The 15,117-nt window shown below is 43.0% G+C and overlaps 1 protein-coding gene across 1 annotated transcript in view; it reads left to right on the forward strand.

Annotated features, from left to right (window-relative positions):
* Nucleotides 1-15,117, forward strand: part of LOC139375013 (cation channel sperm-associated auxiliary subunit beta-like) — a 39,304-nt gene that overhangs the window by 1,085 nt on the left and 23,102 nt on the right. Inside the window, exons 2-9 of the mRNA XM_071116373.1 lie at nucleotides 135-201; nucleotides 3,585-3,733; nucleotides 3,977-4,126; nucleotides 4,253-4,307; nucleotides 9,452-9,571; nucleotides 12,369-12,521; nucleotides 13,544-13,633; nucleotides 14,072-14,202. Coding sequence (XP_070972474.1) covers nucleotides 135-201; nucleotides 3,585-3,733; nucleotides 3,977-4,126; nucleotides 4,253-4,307; nucleotides 9,452-9,571; nucleotides 12,369-12,521; nucleotides 13,544-13,633; nucleotides 14,072-14,202 — 915 coding nt within the window. The remainder of the gene's footprint in view (nucleotides 1-134; nucleotides 202-3,584; nucleotides 3,734-3,976; nucleotides 4,127-4,252; nucleotides 4,308-9,451; nucleotides 9,572-12,368; nucleotides 12,522-13,543; nucleotides 13,634-14,071; nucleotides 14,203-15,117) is intronic.

A 15,117-nucleotide genomic window follows, 5' to 3' on the forward strand; every position in this document is an offset into this window, starting at 1 on the left:
GAAAGGAAGCCCTCTGTGTAGGTACAGACTCCCAATGTGTCCTAAACCTAGATTTTGGCTTGTGAAAACGCATTTCGTTCTGTAGCTAACTAATAATGAATGACACAAATGACATTTCCTAATCTTTTGTATAGGTGACCCAGGTTATATTCATCATAACCATTTTGTTAGTCAGGGTGCAGTTTGGAACCACCATATCAGGTAAGCTGATCACATTGTGTCAAAGAAAGTAGCTAAGTTTTAAAAGGACATTCTACTCCAAAATAAGTATAATGAGGGGATAAGTCCATGTCTTACCAGGCATGGTGTGTATTTATTTATTTGGACAGTGAAGCTAAAATGTTGAATTTTGTTGAATGTTGAATAATAAAGAAAAACCCTTGATTGAGTAGGTGTTCTAAAACTTTTGACCGGTAGTGTAAGTCAATAACTGTCAATTGTTCTATGGATGTGTGAGTGTATGGGTGGATGTGTCTGTGCATATGAAGGGGAGAGCGAGGGAGGATGAATATGTGTAGGAGGGCGGGAGAGAATGGGTGTGCGGAGGCATGGAGTATATGTTGTGTGTGAATGGATGAGTAAGAGAATGTGTAGAGGGGTGTGGGTGTTTTTGAGAAAAGAGGAGGGGGGAGAAGATGGAGGTTGGGATAAACTTGGCCTGGCTGGGTAAGGGAAGGAGGGTAGGTGGTGATAAGCTTGGCTTGGGGGGTTAAGGATGGGAGGGGGAACAAGCTTGGCTTGGGGGGGTAAGGATGGGAGGTGGGGAAAAGCTTGACTTGGTTAGGGTTAAATGGGGGAGAGCAGGGATATGGGTTTGGGATGGGGTTTTTTCATTTTTTTATGACTTGTAAAATTAATAAGAGACCTGGACAGATAGGGAAGGAAGTCAAAGTATTATTATTCCTCGTTTGTCATTACAACTGCGATTTAATGGTGGTTATTGGTGATAATAGAGAGAAACTATGTCCAGGGGATTGGGATGGGGTGATTGGGAGGGCATCAGACACTTCTCTGAGGTGTGCTTGGGTCCTCCACTCATCCCATTTCAGTCTCTTGGAGGACCCACTCACCCCAAGTAGACCCTCACCAGCCAATATACTTACATTTACCTTATAAGGTAATCCAAACCAACCACATTACTTATGTGGTAGTCTTTCTTAAAATGTACAGTATGTACAATGTACGTACAGTGCATTCGGAAAGTATTCAGAACACTTGACTTTTTCAACATTTTGTTTATGTTATAGCCTTGTCCTAAAATTGATTAAATTGGTTTGTTTTTTTCCTTGTTAATCTACACACAATACCCCATAATGACAAAGCAAAAACAGGTATCGCATATTTAAAAAAAACTCAAGTATCACAGTTACATAAGTATTCAGCCTGACAGAGCTTGACAGGCTCTGCAGAGACGAATGGTAGAAACTCTCCAAATACAGGTGTGCCAAGCTTGTAGCGTCATACCCAAGAAGACCTGAGGCTGTAATTGCTGCCAACGGTGCTTCAACAAAGTACTGAGTAAAGGGTCTGAATACTTATGTAAATGTTATATTTAAAAAAATATATTTGCGATACCTGTTTTTGCTTTGTCATTATGGGGTATTGTGTGTAGATTGATGAGGGGGGGGAAAACTATTTGATCCATTTTAGAATAAGGCTGTAACTTAACAAAATGTGAAGTGGTCTGAATACTTTCTGAATGCACTGTAAAGATAACTTTATCCCATTACTTAACAATATGAAATCAGATTTAATTAAATAGAATAATCTCCCCATAAATCTTACAGGTAAAATAAACCTCTTCAGAATGGCATGGCTCCCAATGTTTTTGTATTTATTTTCAGTAATACCAATTTTTTTCTTAACTAAGACAAAATAATTCATAATTTACTTTTTTCTGCACAACATACAGTACTAGATAAAACGTTTGGACACACCTACTCATTCCAGGGTTATTCATTATTTTTACTATTTTCTACTAATAATAGTGAAGACATCAAAACTATAAAATGAAACATATGGAATCATGTAGTAACCAAAAAAGTGTAAAATCAAAATATATTTGAGATTCTTCAAAGTTGCCAAATGTCCTTTGCTCACTCTGACAGCTTTGCACACAATTAATGCCTTCTGGGAATGTTTATAAAGTCCAAAAGTTATGGGCGGAGTTGGAAAGAAGTATTACAATGTAAATGTACTTTTAATTTGTCTGTCTGTATATTTCAAAACATGGCATATGAGGGTGCAGTAAGATACCTGATGGGTTGGACAATACATTTCTTATCAATCATTTGCAGCTGACTTGCCCATAAAGGTTAAATTTAAAAAACGTATCCTTAAAAAACTGGAAATCAACCTCCGTTGTTTACGCAATGGAAAGGTCAAATGCTTTACTATCTAAAAATGTAAAGTGAGTGGGTGACGGAGAGAAACAAAATTGTGCAGTTTGACGCCATGTGGCAGAAAGGGATACGTGTGCTGGAGATAGGGGTGAGGGTTAGTGGGTATGGGCAGTGATGTAGTTGATGTTTTGTATGATGATGTTTTGTATTGTTGATAAAATATCAAATAAAATCATGTGGGAAAAAAAGACAAAGTAGGCTATAGAGCATTCTCTCACTGCTCTAGAATGTATCTCTTCCGTGTTTGGCCTTGGGAGGTGGTACCATTTGGAGGTATTTTTGCGGGTTGGACTCAAAATCAACTTCATACCCTCGTCATGATTACGGAATGTTATTCACTCTCCGCAGGGTCGGCAGAAAGAAGGAGGATGTTTCCTTTTTTCAGAGGTTTAGTATTTTCAACCTAACTTCTGTTTGCCCTGAAAAACGGATGTGGGGACTACGCTCAGGCGCCTTGTTACGCCTGCTACTTTAGGTGACGGATTATTGTGGATAATCATGAATGAATTATGAATAATGATGAGTGAGAAAGAGGCATAAATATCTTACCCCCCCTCACACAAAAATGCTAACCTCCCCCATTTTTGGTAATGGTGAGAGGTTAGCATGTCTTGGATAATCTTTCTGCACACAGAATCTGCCCACAGGACTTAATCATTCATCATTATTCATGATTCATTCATGGTTATCCATAATCAAGATAGCATCCACATTAATGTAGAAGTATTCAGAAACATATTATTTTCTTATTTACAATAAAAGGCACAATACATTGTTTACCATTCATTTCTATTGGTCACAACATAATCTGAAAGACAACCAAAACAAACTGCAAATGCATCCAACAAGTTTGTAGAGTAACAGGCTTGATGTAGTCATTTCTAAACAGTAAAACATATGTATGAAAATTACCTCAAATAAAAGGTAGTACGCCTCATATGATTTAAAAACTTAAATCCAAAATGCTGGACTGTAGAGACAAATGAAACGTTTTAGCTTCACTGTCCAAATAAATATGTAGTGGCGTGTACATATGCATCAATCCCAAATGAATGGAAAAGATAGGCACCATTTAATGATGATACATAGGGCTATTATTTGCATTGGATGTGAACAGATTACTGTTTTTCTAGCTGGCAGACTTCTTTTGATTTATTCTTTACATGACGTTGATGCACTTAGACCCAGATGACACAGATGAACCAAATGACACAGATGAACCAAATGACACAGATGAACCAGATGACCCAGAGCAACAGAAACTATTTCAGTGCGTGTCAGGAAATATGGATAGCAAAAGGGTTCGACTGTACCTCGGCCTGGACAATCTGGTATGTTGCTCCAGCAGCTCTCATCAAACATCTGGCGCCCCCTTGTGTTGCCTGGAATAAATGCTGTGTCCCAGAATTATGATGAATAATTTTAGGGCCAGTTTCTGTGACCCAGATAAAGCCTCATTCTAGATTTAAAAGCCATGTTCAATGGAAAACGTACAAAGTAACTTTTCAGGGGGGGAAACAAACCATTGTAATTTGTCCGTCCTTGTGATTGCCATTCTATCTCATTCATTCCAGGTGGTGGATTGCATGCTACGGAAGAAACCAGGCGGCTCAGCTAGACAGTACCAGAACCAACTGAAGCTCTACACATCATCTGGTCTCCTGCCCACCATGGCCATCTATAACAGCACTAACACAGCCACCTTCTCCTTTAAATTAATTATGGTGAGATGGGCTAAGATTAGGATTAAATGGTACATACAACAAAATCAATGTTCTCAGTAATTCAATGACTTTCTACTTCTATCTGTTTCTCTTATGTGTTATGTGTGCTTTCCCTCTGCTTGTTAGAATGCATCCACCTGGAGAGTGAACGTCCCCAGATACAACATAACTATCAACACAGGTGTCATTATTTCTCATTAATGAGCCGATCTATTAGTCTGGGTACCAGTCTTTAGCTAACATTCCACTCCTGTCATTTGCCTAAGAGAATCTCAACGGTCAATATGCAGCTGGATTTCCAGCGGAGGTGCTCATTGGTTGTTGGAAATAACATATTGTATATATAATATTTTCCATGACAACATGTGGAGCCTCAAATAGAATTACAATTACAACAAAGTACAACAAATAAACATTTAGCTTTTATACTTTTCTAGTGGAAAGCTAAGACATTTTGTGATTGTAATTGCAGTATGTATTTAGTTTTAGAATTTAGAAGTGAGCTAGCAACTTTTTACAGACTGGTTTTCATCTGGACAACAACAAACTGTTGCTTAGCAACCAGACACCAAAAGTGAAAGAGTTCCAAAATGTGCTTTAAAAAAACGAGTTCCAATATTTGCATAACCTTTGATTGGAGGATAGCTATGACTGTTACCGAATCAGGATCACATCCTCTGATCTTAATTTTTTTTTTAAAATAAAATAAAATCACCTTTATTTAACAGGCAGGCCAGTTGAGAACAAAGTTCTCATTTACAACTGCGACCTGGCCAAGATGAAGCAAATCAGTGCGACAAAAACAACAACACAGAGTTACACATAAGTTAAACAAACATTCAGTCTGTAACACAATAGAAAAATCTATGTACATTGTGTGCAAATGTAGTAAGATTAGGGAGGGAAGGCATAAATAGGCCATAGAGTCAAAATAATTACAATTTAGCATTAACACTGGAGTGATAGACGTGCAAGTAGAGATACTGGGGTGCAAAAGAGCAACAAAAAAATATCAATATGGGGATGAGATAGTTGGGTTTGCTATTTACAGATGGTCTGTGTACAGGTACAGTGATCGGTAAGCTGCTCTGACAGCTGATGCTTAAAGTTAGAGAGGGTAAGTCTCCAGCTCCAGTGATTTTTGCAATTCGTTCCAGTCATTGGCAGCAGAAAACTGGAAGGAAAGGTGGCCAAAGCAGGTGTTGGCTTTGGTGATGACCAGTGAAATAAACCTGCTGGAGCGTGTGCTACGGTTGGGTGTTTCTATGGTGACCAGTGAGCTGAGATAAGGCTAGGCTTTACCTAGCAAAGACCTGGAGCCAGTGGGTTTGGCGACGAATATGTGGCGAGGGCCAGCCAACAAGAGCATACAGGTCGCAGTGGTGGGTACTATATGGGGCTTTGGTAACAAAATGATTGGCACTGTGATAGACTACATACAATTTGCTGAGTAGAGTGTTGGAGGCTATTTTGTAAATTACATCGCCGAAGTCAAGGATCTGTAGTATAGTCAGTTTTACAAGGGTATGTTTGGCAGCATGAGTGAAGGAGGCTTTGTTGCGAAATAGGAAGCCGATTCTAGATTTAACTTTGGATTGGAGATGCTTAATGTGAGTCTGGAAGGAGAGTTTACAGTCTAGCCAGACACCTACGTATTTGTAGTTATCCACATATTCTAGGTCAGAACCGTCCAGAGTAGTGATGCTAGTGGGCAGCAATTGGTTGAAAAGCATGCATTTAGTTTTACTAGCATTTAAAAGCAGTTGGAGGCCACGGAAGGAGTTTTGTATGGCATTAATGCTCGTTTGGAGGTTTGTTAACAGTGTCCAAAGAAGGGCCAGATGTATACAGAATGGTGTCGTTTGCGTAGAGGTGGATCAGAGAGACCCCATAGAGACTGCCAGAGGTTCGGACAACAGGCCCTCCGATTTGACACACTGAACTCTATCTGAGAAGTAGTTAGTGAACCAGGCGAGGCAGTCATTTGAGAAACCAAGGCTGTTGAGTCTGCCGATAAGAATGCGGTGATTGACAGAGTCGAAAGCCTTGGCCAGGTCGATGAAGACGGCTGCACAGAACTGTCTTTTATCGATAGCGGTTATGATATCGTCTAGGACCTTGAGCGTGGCTGAGGTGCACCCATGACCAGCTTGGAATCCAGATTGCATAGCGGAGGTGGTACGGTGGGATTCGAAATGGTTGGTGATCTGTTTGTTAACTTGGCTTTCGAAGACTTTAGAAAGGCAGGGCAGGATGGATATAGGTCTATAACAGTTTGTGTCTAGAGTGTCTCCCCCTTTGAAGAGGGGGATGACCGCAGTTGCTTTCCAATCTTTGGGGATCTCAGACGATAAGAAAGAGAGGTTGAACAGGCTAGTAATATGGGGTTGCAAAACCTTCGGCGGATAATTTTAGCCCAGCTGATTTGTAAGGTTCCAGATTTTGCAGCTCTTTCAGAACATCAGCTGTCTGGATTTGAGTGAAAGAGAAGTGTGGGGGGGGGGGCTTGAGCAAGTTGCTGCGGGTGGTGCAGAGCTGTTGGCCGTGGTAGGGGTAGCCAGGTGGAAAGCATGGCCAGCCGTAGAAAAATGCTTGTTGAAATTATCGATGATCGTAGATTTATCGGTGGTGACAGTGTTTCCTAGCCTCAGTGCAGTGGGCAGCTGGGGGCAGGTGCTCTTATGCTCCATGGACTTTACAGTGTCCCAAAGAAATGTGTAATTAGTGCTACAGGATGCAAATTTCTGTTTGAAAAAGCTAATCTTATATTGGTTGTGTATATGTGTATATATGTGTATATTGGTTTCTGACTTCCCTGACTTCCCTTGCATATCGCAGGGGCTATTCAATGCTAATGCAGTACGCCACAGGATGCTTTTGTGCTGGTCAAGGGCAGTCAAGTCTGGGGTGAACCAAGGGCTATATCTGTTCTTAGTTCAACATTTTTTGAACGGGGCATGCTTATTTAAGATGGTGAGGAAAGCACTTCAAATAGCAACCAGGCATTCTCTACTGACGAGATGAGGTCATTATCTGTTTTAGAGAGAGTTTGACAGTGATGAGGGATGGTCGTTTGACCGCGGACCCATTACGGACACAGGCAATGAGGCAGTGATCGCTGAGATCCTGGTTGAAGACAGCAGAGGTGTATTTAGAGGTCAAGTTGGTCTGGATGATATCTATGAGGGTGCCCATAGTTACGGATTTAGGGTTGCACCTGGTAGGTTCCTTCATAATTTGTGTGAGATTGAGGGCATCTAGCTTAGATTGTAGGGATGTTAAGCATATCCCAGTTTATGTCACCTAACAGTACGCACCCTGAAAATAGATGGGGGGCAATCAATTGACATATGGTGTCCAGGGCACAGCTGGGGGCTGAAGGTGGTCTATAACAAGCGGCAACGGTGAGAGACTTATTTCTGGAAAGGTGGATTTTTAAAAGTAGAAGCTCGAATTGTTTGGGCACAGACCTGGATAGTATGACAAAACTCTGCATGCTCGCTCTGCAGTAGATTGCAACACCGCCCCCTTTGGCAGTTCTATCTTTTCAGAAAATGTTGTAGTTCTGAATTTTTGGTGGCCTTCCTAAGCCAGGATTCAGACACAGCTAGGACATCAGGGTTGGCGGAGTGTGCTAAAGTAGTGAATAAAACAAACTTAGGGAGGAGGCTTATGATGTTAACATGCATGAAACCAAGGCTTTTACGGTTACAGAAGTCAACGAATGAGAGCGCCGGGTCAATAGGTGTGGTGCTGGGGGCTACAGGGCCTGGGTTAACCTTTACATCACCAGAAGAACAGAGGAGGATTAGGATAAGGGTACGGCTAAAGGCTTTAAGAACTGGTCGTCTAGTGCGTTGGGAACAGAGAATAAAAGGAGCCGATTTCTGGGCGTGGTAGAATAGATTCAGGGCATAATGTACAGACAAGGGTATGGTCGGATGTGAGTACAGTGGAGGTAAACCTAGGCATTGAGTGACGATGAGAGAGGTGTCTCTGGAGGCACCAGTTATGCTAGGTGAGGTCTCTGCGTGTGTGGGGGTGGGACAAAAGAGCTATCTAAGGCATGTTGGGCGGGACTGGGGGCTCTACAGTGAAATAAAACAATAATAACTAACCGAAACAGCAGTAGACAAGGCATATGCCCCTGAACAGGCAGTTAACCCACTGTTCCTTGGCCGTCATTGAAAATAAGAATTTGTTCTTAACTGACTTGCCTAGTTAAATAAAGGTTAAATAAATAAATATTGATATTAGGGAGAGGCATGTGTAGCCGAGTGATCATAGGGTCCAATGAGCAGCAATAGGTGAGTCAGGGAGCCGTTCAGTAGTCGCTGCTACGCTAGGCGAGCTGGAGACACAGCGATTCAGAAAGCTAGCGGGCCGGGGTTAGCAGATGGGTCTTTGACAACATCGCAACGGAAAAGCCTGTTGAAACCACCTCGGACGATTACGTCGGCAGACCAGTTGTAATGGATCGGCGGGGCTCCGTGTCGGCAATAAAGGGTCCAGGCCAATTGGCAAAAGAGGTATTGAAGCCCAAGAATTCGCTGGTAGACCTCTTCGGCTAGCCGGGAGAGGCTAACTGGTGCTTGCTTCGGGACAAAGGCGTTAGCCAGCAGTAGCCCTCGGTTGCAGCTAGCTAGCTGCCATGATCCAGCGTAATGGTCCAGAGCTTGCGTCAGGAATCCGTAGAGAAAAAGCAGTCCGATATGCTCTGGGTTGATATTGCGCTTGCAGACTAGCAGGTATTGGCACGCGCTGAAGCTGGCTGGTGTCCAAGGTAACGGTGAAGACCGCAGCAATGGCTAACTAGCTAGTAGCTAGTTATCTGGCTAGCTTCAGATTGGGGTTCCGGTTCTAAAGTATTAAAAATAGCATATCCGTACCACATTGGGTGAGGCGGGTTGCAGGAAAGTATATTCAGTTTGTAGATGGAAAGTGAGATTAAAATATATACGAAAAAAAACTAGGACTATTTACACGGGACAAGACAAACACACATCCGACTGCTACGCCATCTTGGATTCTGATAGGTGATCTCAAGCTCATTAATGATAGAATGGCCTTTATTCAATCTTCAAATATGAAAAGACTCTTTGGCAAATGACAGGAGTGCCAAGGAGTGGAATGTTAGCTAAAAAGACTGGTACCCAGGCTACCCAGCTATTACTTGAAGACCAAGGCTACTTGAAATATTGATGTACTATTACAATATCTACTTGCAGCAGCCCTTCGCAGGCTTGATTGGCCTATTTAAACCTGTCTTCTCCCTCTCTGCACCTCTTTCTCTGTCTCTCCTCTCCCGCCCCCCCATTCCCCTAGTGGCAGCACCTGTGGATGAGTGGTATGTGGAATTCAGTATGTTCCATGGCTTCTCTATGTTCAGCAGCAAGGGATCCATCCTGGACACACTGAAGGGAACACTACTGGACGTGGCCAGAGGTTGGACTAGGGGACGGAAGGGCCTATTGTGATTCTGTGACAAAACACTGGGTGTTTTGAATTTGGATATTTTTGCCAATGACTAAAGAAAATAGTGTACTCTGATTAATTGCGGTGCCGGTTTACCTCTAGGTGGCAATCTTTTCTTTATGATCATAACGCCGGATAGCTGAGAAGAGATGGGGTTTTCCACAATGATAATATGGTTAAAGGCATTGATAGTATTTCCTATATTATCTATCTATCCCCTATTAACATTTTACATTGATATATTAAATTAAATTCAGCAGATGCTTTTATATCCAGAGCGACTTACAGTTTGTAAGTCAGTTAGACTTACATTAAAGGGGCATTCTGGGGCCTCCCGAGTGGCGCAGCAGTCTAAGGCGCTGCATGGCAGTGCAAGAGGCATCACTACAGACCCAGGTTTGATCCCAGGCTGTGTCACAGCTGGCCGTGACCTGGAGACGCATGAGGTGGCACACAATTGGCCCAGCGTTGTGTGGTTTAGGGAAGGGTTTGGCCGGCTGGGATTTCCTTGTCCTATCACGATATAGCGACTCCTTGTGGCGAGCCCGGTGCCTGCAAGCTGACTGCGGTCGCCACCTTGACAGTGTTTCCTCCAACACATTGGTGTGGCTAGCTTCCGGGTAAAGCAAGCAGTTTGTCAAGAAGCAGTGTGGCTTGGAAGGGTTGTGTTTTGGAGGACACATGGCTCTTGACCATCATATGGGAGTTGCAGCGATGGGACAATTGGGGGGTAAATGTAAAACAAATGAAAAGGGACAATCTGCAGTTGATACATCCATTTTTAGACTTACAAATGAATGATATACAGTGGGGCAAAAAAGTATTTAGTCAGCCACCAATTGTGCAAGTTCTCCCACTTAAAAAGATGAGAGAGGCCTGTAATTTTCATCATAGGTACACTTCAACTATGACATTGTAGGATTTTTTATGAATTTATTTGCAAATTATGGTGGAAAATAAGTATTTGGTCAATAACAAAAGTTTATCTCAATACTTTGTTATATACCCTTTGTTGGCAATGACAGAGGTCAAACGTTTTCTGTAAGTCTTCACAAGGTTTTCACACACTGTTGCTGGTATTTTGGCCCATTCCTCCATGCAGATCTCCTCTAGAGCAGTGATGTTTTGGGGCTGTTGCTGGGCAACACGGACTTTCAACTCCCTCAAAAGATTTTCTATGGGGTTGAGATCTGGAGACTGGCTAGGCCACTCTAGGACCTTGAAATGCTTCTTAAGAAGCCACTCCTTCGTTGCCCGGGCGGTGTGTTTGGGATCATTGTCATGCTGAAAGACCCAGCCACGTTTCATCTTCAATGCCCTTGCTGATGGAAGGAGGTTTTCACTCAAAATCTCACGATACATGGCCCCATTCATTATTTCCTTTACACGGATCAGTCGTCCTGGTCCCTTTGCAGAAAACCAGCCCCAAAGCATGATGTTTCCACCCCCATGCTTCACAGTAGGTATGGTGTTCTTTGGATGCAACTCAGCATTCTTTGTCCTCCAAACACGACGAGTTGAGTTTTTACCAAAAAGTTATATTTTGGTTTCATCTGACCATATGACATTCTCCCAATCTTCTTCTGGATCATCCAAATGCTCTCTAGCAAACTTCAGACGGGCCTGGACATGTACTGGCTTAAGCAGGGGGACACGTCTGGCACTGCAGGATTTGAGTCCCTGGCGTCGTAGTGTGTTACTGATGGTAGGCTTTGTTACTTTGGTCACAGCTCTCTGCAGGTCATTCACTAGGTCCCCCCGTGTGGTTCTGGGATTTTTGCTCACCGTTCTTGTGATCATTTTGACCCCACAGGGTGAGATCTTGTGTGGAGCCCCAGATCGAGGGAGATTATCAGTGGTCTTGTATGTCTTCCATTTCCTAATAATTGCTCCCACAGTTGATTTCTTCAAACCAAGCTGCTTACCTATTGCAGATTCAGTCTTCCCAGCCTGGTGCAGGTCTACAATTTTGTTTCTGGTGTCCTTTGGCAGCTCTTTGGTCTTGGCCATAGTGGAGTTTGGAGTGTGACTGTTTGAGGTTGTGGACAGGTGTCTTTTATTCTGATAATAAGTTCAAACAGGTGCCATTAATACAGGTAACGAGTGGAGGACAGAGGAGCCTCTTAAAGAAGAAGTTACAGGTCTGTGAGAGCCAAAAATCTTGCTTGTTTGTAGGTGACCAAATACTTATTTTCCACCATAATTTGCAAATAAATTTATTAAAAATCCTACAATGTGATTTTCTGGATTTTTTTTCTTATTTTGTCTGTCATAGTTGAAGTGTACCTATGATGAAAATTACAGGCCTCTCTCATCTTTTTAAGTGGGAGAACTTGCACAATTGGTGGCTGAATAAATACTTTTTTGCCCCACTGTATACCCATTGATTCTTGAAGAATATAACTTATAAATGCCCCGTGCTTAGTTCAACTGTCAAAGCCCATCAGAACCCAAATTATAAGCTTGTTTTACTCAAATGTGTAAACATTGTAAAAAATAAAAACACTGTATAGCCTTAAAACATGCTTAAAACAACAATGTTGATATCTTCGATGGGCAGTCCTTGTATACATAGCTCTCTATGAATTTGAGAGTGGTTACATTTCTCCAGGCCCATCCCTCAGCTTTTTAACAAAACAGATGGGGGGTGTTCACATTGTTATTGTTTCAACTAATGATTGCCCTTTTAAGGTTGTATCTTAGCAGTATGAGTGTGAATTTCAATAAGTTTGTCAGAATTACATTGGCCATGGCATCTCTCCCTTAGAGCCCATCCTGCAGTGGACGATAGGGGAGGAGTTGTCGTCTCGTATCATTGAACCACATCTCCACCGGGTCCTGCAACTACAGGTCAGCCAGAGTCCCTGTGCCGGTGATGTGGCCGTGCTGGCACCTGTCTTTGCTCCAGGAGGACACACAGGTGAGGAAGACATACTGTATACACACACACACACACACACACACAAACATGTTATGACAAACAGAACATACTTTAACTATAGAGAACTAACTGGAGACAAACAGGCCATTGATGTGCCCTGTGTATACACTCACCAGCCAGTTTATTAGGTACACCCTAGGTTCGGATCCACCTTTGCCTTCAGAACAGCCTGAATTCTTCAGGCATTCTACAAGGCGTCAGAAACGTTTTACAGCGATGTTGGTCCAGGCTGACGCGATGGCATCACAGAGTTGCTGCAGATTGGACGGCGGTACATTCATGCTGCTAACAGCCCGTTCCATCTCATCCCAAAGATGCTCTATTCAGTTGAGGTCTGGGGACTGCGAAGGCCACTCAAGTAAACTGAAGTCACTGTCAATGTTCCAGGCAATGTTTTTCCATCCATGACAAGGATTGACGGGTTGTGTGTTCCGAGATGCCGTTCTACACACCACATCTGTACTGAGCCGTTATTTGTCTGTTTGTGGCCCGCCTGTTAGCTTGCACGATTCTTGCCATTCTCGTTCGACCTCTCTCATCAACAAGCTGTTTTCGCCCACAGTACTGCCGCTGACTTGATGTTTACCAATTCTTGGTAAAGCATAGACACTGTCGTGCGTGAAAAGCCCCGGAGGGTGGGCGTTTCTGAGATACCGGCTCGCCTGGCACCGACGATCATACCACGCTCAAAGTCACTTAGGTCACTCGTTTTGCCCGTTGTAACGGTCAATCGAACATTAACTGAATGCCTCGATGCCTGCCTGCCTGGCCACTGATCCAAAAATGGATGCTTTTGCGCAGGGGTAGAATTAGAAGAAAAATCACTGTAACATCACAGGTAATTTAGCTTGAAAGCAATTTGCACTTGTTAAAATTAGTTTCACATGGGGATCTCAGTTCTCAAACATTCCAATTCAATTCTACCCCTGCTTGTACTCATTCATAGGACTTTGTCAGTGATCATTACTGAGGTCTTCTGTCCTCTCCCATTGTAACTGTAGGGGTGATTCTCAGTGTCACCAGATCTGCCTTCACCGCTCAGGGACGATGGTTCAACGCCACAAGATCACTATGTAGCTTGATCAATGAAGGTAGAGCATCTTATCTATCACGTTGCAGCTTTGATATATACTGTATTACTTAGAATTGTATTTCAACATCCCTTATTCTGCTGTTTGATAAACAACGATACAGTGAGTGAGTGTGTTGTACAGTAGTTTTCAGTGCATTGTCTTTAGCCGGTCCTGTATTATTTGGTTATTCATGACTCTAATACCATTTTCACACACCCAAGGTGAGCCGAGCTGAGAGATCGCTTGAAAAGGGCCTTAATGGCTGTTCTCATTTTCCTCTACAGTGTGTGTGTCTGGCTGCTGACCAGTCTCTTGATGTTCCACAGTGTGTGTGTCTGGCTGTGAAGGGAACTAACTTTTTCTGACTTACTGATCCCCCACTGTCTGTGTGTGTGTGTGTGCGTGCGTGTGCGTGCGTGTGTGTGTGTGTGTGTAACTGACCTGCTATCTCCACAGTGTGTGTGTCTGGCTGTGCGGGGATCTCCATCGTGGACCTGAAGCTGACCAACTGTCACCTGTTCCTGCTGACCAACCGGGGGCTCTTCATCAGCCAGGATCTCCTTTCCCCTGTCACAGGCACTCTCAATGTACTAGACACACACACACACACACACACACTAATTTACACCATTAAAGATGGCACTGGGGGGTGGCTGCTTTTTTATGAGCTCTTAATTAACCTACCGTGCTATTTTGTTCGCTTTTTTGCATTTTGTGGAACATATTTTGTACATAGTGTTGCTGCTACCGTCTCTTATGACCGAAAAGAGCTTCAGGAAATCAGAACAGCGATTACTCACCTTGAACTGGACGAAGAATTTCTCTTTAATGAGTCGGACAAGAGGGATTTACTCCAGACACCCGAACAGAAACCTCATCCCCATCATTCGCAGGAGAAAAAGACGGAAGAGGTATCCCGGAAAGAGATCGGGGTGCCTTGTGAGGATCCGCCGACGAGTGGCTAATCTGCCTTTGCTATACAATCGCTGGATAATAAATTGGACGAACTATATCCTACCAACGGGACATTAAAAACTGTAATATCTTATGTTTCACTGAGTCGTGGCTGAACAACGACATGAGTAACATACAGCTGGTGGGCTATACACTGTACCGGCAGGATTGAATAGCCGTCTCTGGTAAGACAAGGGGTGGCGGTCAATGTATATTTGTAAACAACAGCTGGTGCTCGATATCTAAGGAAGTCTCAAGGTTTTGCTCGCCTGAGGTAGAGTACCTGATGATAAGCTGTAGACCATACTATCTACTTAGAGAGTTTTCATCTGTATTTTTCGTAGCTGTCTACATACCACTACAGACCGATGCTGCCACTAAGACCGCACTCAATGAGCTGTATACAGCTATAAGCAAACAGGAAAACGCTCATCCACAGGCGGAGCTCTTAGTGGCCGGGGACTTCAATGCAGGGAAACTTAAATCAGTTTTACCTCATTTCTACCAGCATGTTAAATGTGCAACCAGAGGGAAAAAACTCTAGACCA

Source organism: Oncorhynchus clarkii, chromosome 19 (assembly GCF_045791955.1).
Source record: "Oncorhynchus clarkii lewisi isolate Uvic-CL-2024 chromosome 19, UVic_Ocla_1.0, whole genome shotgun sequence".
NCBI classification, from domain to species: Eukaryota; Metazoa; Chordata; class Actinopteri; order Salmoniformes; family Salmonidae; genus Oncorhynchus; species Oncorhynchus clarkii.